General features: G+C 37.5%; 2 protein-coding genes and 1 long non-coding RNA gene across 7 annotated transcripts in view; 2 read left to right on the top strand and 1 right to left on the bottom strand.

The window, feature by feature from the left end:
* The window catches only part of LOC116840637 (zinc finger protein 816-like), a 4,216-nt gene extending 2,200 nt beyond the window's left edge, over positions 1-2,016 (top strand). For both annotated transcript variants that reach the window (XM_032807580.1, XM_032807579.1), the window contains 3 exons: positions 83-268; positions 401-568; positions 676-2,016. In XM_032807580.1, the coding sequence (XP_032663471.1) occupies positions 83-268; positions 401-568; positions 676-1,655 (1,334 nt within the window). In that variant the 3' untranslated portion in view covers positions 1,656-2,016. The remainder of the gene's footprint in view (positions 1-82; positions 269-400; positions 569-675) is intronic.
* Positions 2,017-2,106: 90 nt separating this feature from the next.
* LOC116840640 lies at positions 2,107-9,594 on the bottom strand. 2 transcript variants are annotated; one of them, XM_032807582.1, is made up of 5 exons: positions 9,460-9,594; positions 4,000-4,225; positions 3,510-3,803; positions 3,155-3,394; positions 2,107-2,892 (listed from the first exon to the last, which is right to left on the bottom strand). In XM_032807582.1, the coding sequence occupies exons 2-5, from the start codon at positions 4,222-4,224 to the stop codon at positions 2,680-2,682; spliced, it is 972 nt and encodes a 323-aa protein (XP_032663473.1). In that variant the 5' UTR covers position 4,225; positions 9,460-9,594; the 3' UTR covers positions 2,107-2,679. The 2 variants fall into 2 exon arrangements, with proteins under 2 accessions (XP_032663473.1, XP_032663474.1); XM_032807583.1 differs by having other exon boundaries at positions 2,740-2,903.
* Positions 6,592-13,223, top strand: LOC116840641. Of its 3 annotated transcripts, none has more exons than XR_004377389.1 (5): positions 6,592-6,847; positions 7,112-9,012; positions 9,336-9,740; positions 10,091-11,190; positions 12,986-13,223. It is a non-coding gene; the product is annotated as an uncharacterized LOC116840641 (long non-coding RNA). The 3 variants fall into 3 exon arrangements; XR_004377390.1 differs by having other exon boundaries at positions 9,336-10,456; positions 10,897-11,190; XR_004377388.1 differs by having other exon boundaries at positions 9,336-11,190.
* Positions 13,224-13,258: the final 35 nt, after the last annotated feature.

Genomic DNA, 13,258 nt, shown 5'->3' with positions numbered 1-13,258 from the left:
AAAAAAAAAAAAAAAAAAAATATATATATATATATAACAAATATATATATAACGTAACTGCAATTATTGCTGCACATTCCAGAGGAAAAGCGGTTTGTATGCTCCATATGCAACAAGCGGTATAGTAAAAATGATGATCTAAAGAATCACAGAAACGAACACAACGCGAGAACTATATATACCTGCAATTACAAATTCCGCGACAAGTCCTGCGGCAAAATTTTCCGTATGCTGGCCAATTTTAATCGCCATAAACGAACACATACGGGTAAGTACCAGAAAATGTTGTATTAATAATATTTGATGTCATTTAACATGTCGCTCAAAGCTTCTCGAAGAAGAATCCTTTCTTCACTAAGTAGAAAGCTGCTGACTTATAAGTTAACGATCATTATTGTAGAAGAACTATCATTCCTGTGCGATCAATGTGACAAGAAATTTAAAGATAGGTCCTTATTAATTCGGCACAAACGAATTCACGGGAAAGAAAGGCCATTCTCTTGCGCCCATTGCAACCGAGTTTTCTTATCGAAAAGCGAACTGAGACGACATTTGGTCGTGCATTCAGGTGTGTAATTTATCGTTTCATATAATCTCAAACTTGAATGAAATATTATTACAATTCTTGTACAAAATCAATCTTTGAATATTGATAAACTTATTCGTTTTTCACAGATGAGAAGCCATTCTCCTGCAAATACTGCCAAACGCAATTCAGGCGAAAGGATAATTTAAACCGACACATAAGACACCACCATTCGGAGGATTCCAACTGCGGCGAAATGAACAATAAAGTAGCTCAGACTGTTGTTAGAGCAGACCGAAGTTGTTCAATAAAGAGCAATAATCAGCAATCTCGGCAAAAGCAAAAGTCGAAAAAAATACAGCCAAAGAGCCCCGGCAAGATAAACGCGAACTCAAGCGCAAGCTCGCATCAGATCAACTCGCGTCTGGATCCTATGGGCAACATCACGCCCGTGATAAGGACAACGGCTGAAGTGAGCAATGCGGTGTCGGTGATCAATGGACCCATTAGCGCCAAGCGGCCGGAAGAGCGAACTTGCAAGAAAATGTTCACATATATGGAACCGATCCCTATCGCCGAGGCGGCTGTAATCAACTGTCGCATCCAGGAAAAACTGTATCCGCAAAGTGCCAGTAGTCATAATTATTTTGTGCATAACTATCTGAAAGACAGAAACTCCAAAGTCAATTCCTATCCCAACAACGACAACGATAACCAACTCGAACTTCGAGACAACTCCATTTCTATCGCAACCGAATCGTCTTCTCTGAGGACGACAATAAGTCACAAAGAATCTACAATCTGTGAGGAGAAGTGTCACCAGGATGAAGACAAGACGGGAAAGGCAGATAAAAGTGCTCGAGGAAGGAACAGGATTTCCGAATCTAAAGAGCATTCAGATGCCACTTCTCCCAGAGACGAACAGTTCAATTGTGTTTCCACCATCAAAAAGCACATTGTTCAACAATCTGACGAATATATATACGACATCCCAGCCAGTAGCAATTCGACAACGACTAATCATTGCACGACACTGCCAAAAGATTTTCAGGACAACGACAAAAAGAAGCAGAGTGACGTACATTGGAGACGCAGAACCGCGGAGACGCTGAAGCCATGCAAACGCTGATTCTGTTTGTTTTCGATATGTGATACTACCAATGTTATACTTAACAGATGTGTTCAACGTGTATGTATGCATGTGTTTAAGTTTGAAAGAAAGTTACGGTTTGCTCAGTCTTACCATAAAGACAGTGCCTCTTACTTGGCGGACGAAAGAATCTGCTTAAACTGCCATAGTGTAATATACAAGAGGTGCGAACTAAACTGTTACATATGACAATTGTGTATAATTATAACACATCTTATTAAATTGCCGTGCTTTAGTTAAATTTTCTAGTAAAAAGATTCGCCGTATTTCCTTGGTATTGCTGTATCTTTTCAGAATTAACGTTCAGTAAAAAGATCGGACAATTAACGTCGACGTTAAACTTATCGTCTCAAATTATTGTAATCCACGTAATTAAGATGTACGAGTTTTCTTGAGTTCCATTAAGAGTACAGGCGAACTTAACATATCGTTTAATTAATTTTTTTTTATTTACAATAATTAAGTTATATCTTCACACAATAATTGCGCCACAAATTAAATTATCCTCGCATTAGTCTTACATTATAACGTTAACTAATTCGACAAAAAGAATTGAATGAGACTCATCGTCTCTCTTAACGCTAATTAATCTTATTGGTTACAAATATCATTGAAAAGATCCTGCGGGGAAAAATGTTTTACAGGATAAAGAAATTTCGACAAAGGCGAATGGACTTGCAACCCACGCATACGCGAATAAACATTCATAATACTTTTAAATAAACTCACTCCCTATAAAGTTGTATATATTGCAATTAATTTTTCTGGCTACTTTGTTCTCTTTTTGTACATTTCTAAGAATATAACAGTATAAATATTCGTGAGTATTTTAACATAAAAATTTGGATGACCTAAAGACTCGAATTTCAACACTTCTGGTTGGACTTTTGTAAGAAAGACATCGCATAAATAAATGTATCGAAAAACATTAATGATCGATCTATAGAGACTATTTGTGAACGGAAGAATTCGAGCAAATTAAAAAATTGCAAGTTCTAAGAATCTACTCGTAGTCTTCCTCATCCGGCCGGACTTGAGGAAATCGTCTGATAGCTTGATGCTGCTGCGACTGCGGTCTTCTATACTGAAGGGGAATGTTGACCTCCTCGGGGCTGCGGAATACCTGATTTAACGGGAGCTGATATTGTCCCGTGGGCTGCGGACGGGCTGATGTGGGGATACTGTTGAAACTCGAGGACTGTGGGCTCACAAGGACCTGTACAAGACCTAATCGTTAAGGTGTCAATGTATAGTCGACTAAAAGCAGCCATAAAATTATTTCGCAGTTATTATTTAGTGAGGCAAAAAGCAATGAATAAAGCGGACAGATTCAAATTCTGCAGTATATAATTCGGGAAAGTCCGAAAAAATCTCAAAGATATGAAATTACATGATTTCAAGTTTCAACTAAATTCTAAAACTCTTGTTATTCCTAAATCTATACTAATTCTAAATTTCTGTTATTAAATTTCATGTACCTGTGGAGCAGGACGACGCACCGGAGCTGATGTGGGAGTAATCTGATAGTCACCGACTTCTCTTTCGTCTGAGTGAATGTCAGAAGGGTAATACCTCTCGCTGTACCTCAGAGTGACGTTGGGCTTGGTCTCAGCTTCCTGCTGGTTCAACGGTTTGTACAGGTACTCATTGACAAAATGATATTGCGAACTCTTCTTGCAGCTGATGTCGCCGCTGGGTGGCATACAAATCAGATGTACCTAATGACGTAAAGGATATTTGATTTTGCTCCTAATTTCAAGTGAATTTGCGTCAGAGAATTGTAGACTGTAAGTATAATTATTTGTTTCAGTAGTCATATTTCTTTTCACAGACCTGATGGAAGGTAAAACCCTCGGGACAGATCCAGGAGTGCTTGGCATTGTCTTGGCAGTAGTGGAAGACTTCGCAGTTAAGATCCTCGTCAGCGTAATAGCCAGTCTGCTTGTTGACACAATCAAATCTACTCTGAGGCAGAAGCAGAGTGAGACGATCAGGCTCCTCCTTCTCCTCTTCGAGTTCCTCCTGGGTGGGCCCTCCTCGAGGAGGAGCGCGTTGGTTGGAACCAACGCGAATTGCTTGAGAATAATCGCGAGTGTCGATCGGTGATGCCGTTGGCTTGCGATATAACTGTGTTATGTAATAGGTATCTTATTAATAGACAATAAAATTATATATAAACTTATAATATTAGATTGGTAGAAGAAATTAATCTTGAACTTTTTCGTGCGTTGTATGGTTTTTGCACAATAGACTGAGAAGTGTACGATGCAGAAAGATATAAAATGTACATTTGAAATTAAAGAAAAATTAAAGCGACACTTACTGGTTGCTGATTAGAATTCCTGAAGATTGGCGTCGGTGAAGGCGTAGGCGTCACTGCATTGTCTTCATAACTATTGTCGCGAAATCCTTGGCCTGAGCTCAAGCCAGCTGAATAAAGCGGTCCTAGACTCGGCTTTCCCGGGAATGAAACCGCTCTGGTTTCTAAGTCATAAGAACTCTGCGCCGCGACGGCAGAGCTCAGAAACCCCAGGAACACCCAGTACATCCTGTAAAACATAAGAAATGATACTTGATATTTAATATTGTGCATAAAGAGAAATCCTAGTAATTGGAGAGAAACTCAGCGTTCTTTGATTTTGTTTTAAAATTGTTTTTATAGGCATGTACACATGTTATACTCCTATAAGAACCAATTCCTTCAATAATTTCTTCGATTAATTTGATATTATGAATTCATGTTTACGTATTAGTTTATCAAAAAGCCTCCTCGTTTCTGACGTCACACAATGTGTAATACATTTAAGCCATTGGGAAGAGAATTTCACGTATTTTAAATTTGAATTAAACGACGATGTCACCGGCGCGCTTTCGATTTCGTTCGCGTCTTTCCACGTGTATGCCAACAGCCGTGTTTTGAGGATATCGACGGCCAAGGGCACTTTCCCCTCGCGTGCGCACGTGCATGCGTGAGCACGTGCATGCGTATGAATTTAATGGATACTGATTTGCGAGAAAGTGCGGCTACGATCTCTTGCCGAAGAAATGTTTTTCTTTTTTACTGATCTAACGATGTTAAAATGTGATTTCAATTTCTATTTCGTAACATGCACCAAGTTTTAAAAAAAGTCTAAAAGAAGTCCAGAAACTCATTCATCAAAACACAATGATGTTGGTTTCGTCGATGGTAAAAATTGACAGGTGTAAAAACACCTGTGACATCGTTTATCACGCCGTATTGTCGCGACTCGGATTGAAGCAATTAGAAACTGGCTTTCCAAATGCGTATACGCCACATGACCGTTGAACAATTATTATGGAAAGCACTCGAGCTCGTCAAGCGCGTCATCGTCCGTCACGACCGAAATGGCCTTAGCCGAACGTGAAACCGCCGTCCGAGTTTTACGTACTTAGAAAGTAACACGCTTTCCTCGCACCTGCTTTCCGACAGCGCGATCGATTCTCATTGCGAGATCTCATTCATACTTAGCCACCGATATTCAAACCGCGAACCATCTAGCGAATCTCCTTTCGCCGTCACCGTAGTCGCTTTCGGATGATATGTACGTTTTGCAGAAGCGTGTTTTGCACATGAAATGTAAGTCAACCGTATTTTCTCGTCGGTTTCAAGACGATTTCGAATATCCAACAGGGGTAAATCGAATATGAAAATGATCAGATTAATATGATTTATATTTTTCGATAGAGATGACGCGCAGTCATTGTAGTCATGCCTCTTTTGCGAAAATTGCGCAAAACAAGATGACAAGTGAAGAGTGCACGGGAACACTTAAAAAAATGTTTTGTTGGCCTACACGGAAAAAACAATTATGTTGGTGCAATCGAATTTTCGGTTGCTCAGAGATCAGACGAAAACTCGGCTGTAGGAACAAAAAAATTCTTTTATGAGGCTTCTGTATAGTCAATTGTTCTCAGTTGCCTCAACCGAGTTCTAATATCGTTGAATTTTCAGACGAATATTTACGGTTGCGACAACAGAAATATTACTTTTCATAATAGAGATCTGACGATCGTTTCTGATCATCTAATTTTCAATTGATTTCTATTTGGTTGCACCAACTGAAATTTTTTTTTGTGCGTAGGGAGAATATACACAGTTACAATTTATCGCTGTTTTTTTCATCTGCTAGAAAATTGTCTGTACTATATAAAATTTACTGCAGGAACATTCTAACAATATTTGTAGAAGAAGAGAGAGAAACTTTAGGTTCTATTATTAATTATTAATCTGGTTATAATCTAGGGGCGGACGTCACAAAAAGATTTTCTTGCTAAACTTACAAATAGTTCAAATATGAGTTCTATATCTTTCATCTCTATTTGCTGGTTATTTATCGATTTCAGCTAATTTCTCGTATATCTCAATCATTTTCGTTATAACTGCAAGGCTAGTTCGAATGCATATTGCGTTATCGAGACTTGGCATTTGCTCGTTATCATCAATGAAATAATAAACCTGCGTGAAAGAGGAAGAGAATCGCTGAACATTCCGAAAAAGCAATGCACGTTACGTAAGTAAAACATAGGTCAAAGTAATTCACTATTTTCTATGTAATAACGCGCCTTGCGTAACGTCATTTTTCTCGAGATCTCGAAGGCGCGCGCGTCTCTACGTTCGATCTATAGATAACTTCACGCGAAAGACCGCGTTAATCGTGTAGGGAGATGTAATAATTAGTTAGAAGATGCGTATGTATACATGCCTCTCAAAAGTATAAATTAAATATCAAGAATAATTTTCACGACACACTTCAATAACATTCCGTCGATGCTTGATCACATCGAGAGAGAAAAGCCAATACCGGAAATCGCGCCAATGTTGCGTAAAAATGGCGTGTCGATTGGCCAATCGATAATCGCAACGAGGCGGGAAAGTGTCGCGTTTAACGAACGTCACAGTCGCGGCTAGTTTTGTTGGCTGAGGGTCTCCGGCGGCGATTAATTCGATCAGAGTGAAAGTGAGAGGGGTCGTATGGAAAAATGACATGTATCAGGTTCGACGGTGTGTATGGCATGTAATAATCGTGTCGTAAGGTTTGGCCGGTGTCTCCCATAAGCGACAGATAATGACCGAAGCGATGCAAAGGTTATGAAACGGTAACGTGAATCTCCTTTACGTCATCCGTCAAGGCCATGGTCGCTTCTACGAGGTGCGCAATGAATTTTTTTCATCTTCTTTTTCACTCAAATATCGTATTCCTCGCGTTCTTGAAAATCGTGGAAGAAATAAAATCCTCTTACGTAGGTTATGTTAATTGAGGCATCCCGGCATTCTCCAGATTTAATGTCAAAGACGAACTCTTTTATTGAATGCGTTAAATGTATCGTTAATATTTGCCTCACAGAAGATTTCTACTATATATATATATATATATATTACATTGCAATTTTTACAAATACATATATTATTTTAGGTAACGATGAATGCTCCGGCTCTCCTTGAAGAGTTGCACGAAAATCGCAGCGATCAAGAGGTCGATTCTACTAAATAATCGTTTTTGCTCGTTTATCGATCGGTTTCTCCGATTTCGCCGACAGGAAAATCGCGGAAACTTTCTCCATTAATAAGATCGCTCGAACGATTATTATCCTCAGAGAGCTTTCATTTCATAGGAAAATTGAAACACATTATGGCGTTATGTGTGCATCGTACTTTCAAGGAAAAAAATATCTTGCAAATCACTGAGTGAAATCGTCGAAATTACGAAATGATGATTTCGAATTAAGAATGCAATTGTAATTTTTCACAAAAACGTTGCATATATTATATGATTTAAGCGAAAAACTCAGATTTTTTATATGAGACAGGTTTTATACAACTATTAATACAAGCCCAAATGTTGTAAATGTCGGCTTTTTTATTCCAGATATACATGAAGACTGTGATTAATTCGCATAACATGTATAAACTGCTCATGTATCGTTTACATTATATATAATAATTCATTTATCGAAATCATTATAACGCACGTCAAAAAGGCGTTCTCCTCGTGGCAGCTGGCTTTCCGCTTGCCGCGAAAAGAAAGCAATATTGCATAATGGATAAAGAGATAGTTGTCCAGCGACTAACGAAGGCGGTTGTATAGTATAAGACGTGTAACTCTCGCGAGTCAACCGGTCAGCTTAAGGAAATCTGGAGCAGCCGCCACCGAGCGACATTTTTGCAAAATTTCATGCGTGTGAGACACGACACACCGATCAATACGACTTCTGGCATTCACATCGCTATTAACAGATCTCTGATTTTGCAACAGGGCGGTTTAAAGAATGCACTTATTTGCCCATGTACTGAGTATATCTATAAAACTTTTTATGTTTCCAGTCGAATCGCGAATAGAAAAAGGCATTCAGTGGAATACAATCTCTCATTAAGGCTAACCGGACTAAAGAGTCATAGAAAGGAATGACTATTGTATGTTGTGTATCAAGGTTATAACTTTACATAGGGTGAACGTAGCAATTTTAAACAAGTCACTGTTTGATCGAATTTCTTATCTCGGATACGATGAGAAAATTATCCTTTCTAAAAGGAATATATTTCCAAATAATTTTACGTTTGCAGAAATTGTGCTCATGTTGCATCGCAAATTTACTATAAACTAATATTCTAATCGTAACATTCCAATATTCTAGTTTCCCGACACGGTTTCTCTCACATTTTGTATATCAACCGTTAAATTGATTCTCCGCGGTATTTTAATTAAGCTGATTCGCGTACATACAAAACGCAAAAATTCGCTAAAAGAAAAATTCGAACGGGCGCAACAGCGAGTTACAGAAGTACTTTCTCTCCGGCGGTAACATTGTTTCGTGCCAATGATGGGGTGGGGAGCACCGTCAGTCTCGAGAGTTTTATGAAATTAACTCGGTCACGCACGGTGGAACAGGAATTATGACACGTGCCTGGCGAGCAGCCGGAGAGAACCGGTTGGCACTCCGCGAAATCATTCGCGAGCTTGGGGAGTTGCAAGATAAGGAAGTCGATCATTTAAATCGCGCTGCGTATATCCCGATAGTCGAGTCATTAACCCAAGAATACCGATAACATTCTTATAATATTCGCTCGAGCGTTAAATTCTAGTCATTCCAGAAAAGAAAATGAATAACACCGATTCAAAAAATAATATTGATAGTGCTTTAATATTTTGTTTTAGTTCTGTACCAGTTCTGAGGCTTTTTGGAAGAGAAAGAGAGAGAAACTTTCTGGAGTTTGAAAGGAAAATTTCTAGAGTCCTCTTCTTGAAACACACTAGACATAATATTTTAAGAAAAAAACCGGCGGGGTGCAATGGTAGAATAAATGATAAAATAGCGAGTGTGTAACCAAATATATTATCATCTTTATTTTTCTTTATCTAGCTTCCTGTCTTAATTGTTATCTGACAAACTTAGAATTTCTACTTTGTTAAAGTCTAATCAGAATACATATAAATGTATCCTGATAAGTAAAATATACACTCTCGGAAACTACTAAAACTTATTTCCATATACATGCACGTTAACGATACTTTATTCCATCGAAACAATCTATCGAAGTACCACCTGAAGGATTATAATGATCGAAAAATCAATATCGAGCACAGCAGTAGCGCGAAGTCAAAAACACGATTTGTTAAAAATCTCCATATTTCTGTTCAGGACAAACGATGGTCGATCGAACACTATACGACGACAGTAGGACGTCGGAGGTCCTTTGGTCCTTCAGGGTGCACTTCACTGACGTAGAAGTTTCTCACTGATTTTTGCTATAAGGCCCACTTACCTGTCAGTAACGAAGGTAGCGGGACGATCGACAGGACAAGCAAAACACCCTGGGGGATCGATGACAACACGCGCGTGCTTTATCTTGGCCGGCCGACATGTCACTTTCTTATATAGCGTGTCCCGCTGAAAGTTGCCTCCACCAGATGAAGTGGATTCGGTCCTCCTCAAGGTAGTGGGAGACCTCCTTGCTGTACTATCGCGCGTTCCTTCTACAGGATGCACCTGCTTGAAAATCCTCGAGACGAAGCGCTTTTGAAGAAAGGAACTCAATAAAATCAGGTATACTTGAATATAAATGCTAACGGCTCAAGTTAATTTGGAACTATTGCTTTTGACACTCAATTTCTGATGTTAAGTGAATCAAAAATTTGTCAGCATTTCAATCTAAATATTCGGCTTAATATTAAAGATGAATATTATACACAAATTTCCTTTTTTTCGATATACAATAGCATTGGAAAATAAATAGTATTGAAAATGGTATAAATGAAAATCTCGCGATTAAATTAATAATTAAATCTTTTACATGTTCAAGTTTTAAAGAAAATAAAAGCGCGCAATAAATAACGCCCGGCGAGGCTCACAAAGTCCAGAATTTTGTTCCATTATTCCGGAAGACGTAATTGCAGGTTTCAATTGCCAGGGAAACAGGATGTACTTCGATGAATCTCACAGCGTGCAGAATGAAGATCGCGCCGATTAAAGGCAAAACGCGAATGCACGGAATGTATAATGTAGCGTGAAAAGTAATTAATTCGATCTGTCGATCATATTCCGGAAGATCATCCCGCGGAGATCTGCCGGCAGAAAGCGAATCATATACTTTCCATTATTCAACCATCAGATACTATATAGATAGAAGAGTTTATTACCTACGTCTGCTTCTCCCAGACGGAATTGTAGGATACATACTTGATAGTGCGAAATCTTGTTGTGCGAAGGATATGTATCCTGAAGGATTTTGTACATTGAAGAAGAAAGCAAATTTATATTGAGTAAGGAACATATAAAAGTTCAGAAAAAATAAAACGATGTAAAACGACGTGTAAAATGCTAGATCTCAAAAGATTGATTTAACAGACGATTCGATTTCGATTATGCTTATCGCGTTATTCTAAAACATTGAAACTCTCATCCTTCTCTCTTTCGTTTCCGGGAGACGAACTCTGAGAAGTTGACAAGACATCTTTATTAAAAACGGTGAAATCTCGCTCTGAGATTTGTAATGCTTCTTTTCTTTCTCCATTTGCGAAATGCTCGAGTGGAATTCACTTCCCTATTTTGAAAGTGTCGCGATTCTTTCTCTCGGAATAATTGCAAAATGAAAATTTGCAAAAACTGTTCACAGAAATGAGGAGAGGAATTTAGAAAGATCTCTGAGCACAACCATATACTTATCTGTTATATATTTCTAATATATTTTTTCTATTTATAGTTTCTTCTTAGTCGTTATCTTCGGTGTTTTGCAACAACGCAATTCTGCTCTAACACGATCTCACGTGACATCTCCATGCGTGAGGAACATCTCCAAAGACGCATAAAGTATGGGAAGCTAAAAATGATTACTAGACGGATGTTACTGGATCGATTGACGTAATAATCACGCATTCGAGCGTGAAGAGAATTCCAACAAGATCATAAATTAAGCGGGCGAGTCGACAATTAGCTAAGAATAACAAAGATAATCACTTTCCGATATCTTGGAATACTTGGACAATGACATAACTAGGTAGATACTTGGCGCTTAAGTATATCCTCGCCCCTCTCCTACAAAGGAAATAAGAAATATTCAGTAGAAGGGGAAGGGTAATCATCGGGCGCCAATCAATGACTTACGTTATGAGACTCTATCGTTAACAGTTCTTTGTTTATTATTAATTTTTTCTTTCTTCTACCAAAGTATTCCTTACAAAATTAGATAAATGAATAATTATATCCCTATTTGAAATATTGTCAAGCTAGAAACGTAAAAACTACATTCGAAATAAGGAGAATTAAAAGCTCTCGGGATGTATTTTTTTTTAGAGCTAAATATCAAAAAGCTCACGTTTCATTACTCATGACTCGATTATTATAAACTCTTTCATGCTCTCATTGAAGAAACATCAACTCCAAGTAGAAAACTCTTCAAATTTCCTAAATCACCTTATAGAGAAATATTGTATCTTCCTGTGACTAAAATAAACTAGACTTTCGTGTTTATTATGTAAACCGATTTTTTTTCTTATTACTGTCACATGTAACGTATCACTTAAGCTCGACATACCTTTTTCGTTCAAGCGTTACGTTCTGATTAAAATTTCATATGCTGTTCGAGCGACGTGACTTTCTCACCGCCCGGCAAGTTTACTTCCTTGTCTGTAAAATGTCGTAATGTGATATTCCTTTGTTTCACTCGTTTCATACGGATTTATCTCGGATTTTCCCTAAACTATTGAGAGTTTTGTTACTATAATCGAGTGTAGAAAACACAATGGATTACATAAAAATTCATAAAAATATTCCTTTTGTGAAATAAAAATAATGCCCCACAAATCTTCGATAATTATTAATAGTGAATAATGAATAGTGCGTTATTAGATACATTCATATAGATTTAATTTAGTGATATACCACTAAATATATACAGAAATAGAATTTAATAATTTACTTAATTAGTAAAATCTCGAGTTACAATTTAATGATATAAATGAATTCCTAATATAGTCGTAAAATTAATCAAATAGCACGTTATTTAGTACATTTATTCACATGAGTAATACTACAGGTTTGCAAATATCGTTACGTAGTATGTGCGAATTTCAAGATCAATTATTTATCGAAGCAACTCGCTGTTACGTGCGACGATTCCGTCATATGTATCTGCTATTCGTCACAGCAGTTCTCTCGTTTGCTGGTGAAAAGAGCGACCTTCGCCGCCATGCACGACGAAAGAAAGTACGATCCGCTTCCATAAAATTTCAATAAATCCGCCGCCAAGCAGTGCGTTGAATTCGACGGCGAAAAGAGATCGAAAGTCGCGCTTCTCCACCCACGGAGAAATTCACCACTGACACGCTTTGTTCAATTTATTCCAGTGATATCGACGACGCTAATTTCCTGCTAGAAGGAAAGTAATTATCTCGATTTTTTCTGTTTCTCCAGCGAGTCATATCACAGTTTAAATTTGAATAACTTTATATGAGATCGATTTAAGTCGTTGATCCATGAATGTAAAATTTTATATCCTTAAGATATTTTTCATTTTTAATTATTTAAATGTATGTTACTTCAAAGAGAATAAAATCCTCTCTCTATAATTTTTATTAAGATGTGTATTTTAATATTAATATAATAAAATCCTATAATATATAAATATACTATAATTTACATTATTTACTATAATATATACTATATTATTTACTATAATATATATACTATAATTATATTATTTATATATTTATTTATATATATACTATAATTAATATTACAACATTATTTACAACATAAAATGTTCATCTCTAATATTTTCTTTAACGTTTTAGAACATAAGATGACGGAGCAATATGTAAAATATGGAGCAGTGATCTACAAAGTAACGGCCAATAACGTTTCCACGAAATACCTGACATTATCATTCCGCTTGAGAAACGATCCCGATAGCGAAGCGGACATTCGGACTCCGTTGCACGCGGAGACGCGTACAAGAAACACTTTCACCGAGCGTTTGGGCCTGATGGAGAAAGTTCCTTCAACCTGTGTTACACCCTTATTAACCGGAAATTCAGCTGGAAAACTAGCGAAGGGGAGGGGGGGGG

Source organism: Odontomachus brunneus, unplaced genomic scaffold (assembly GCF_010583005.1).
Source record: "Odontomachus brunneus isolate Ranch 3 - 2012 unplaced genomic scaffold, Obru_v1 Obru_scaffold_010, whole genome shotgun sequence".
Taxonomy (NCBI): Eukaryota; Metazoa; Arthropoda; class Insecta; order Hymenoptera; family Formicidae; genus Odontomachus; species Odontomachus brunneus.
Note: the sequence above shows the minus strand (reverse complement) of the source record. Positions and strands in the feature narration are given on the sequence as shown.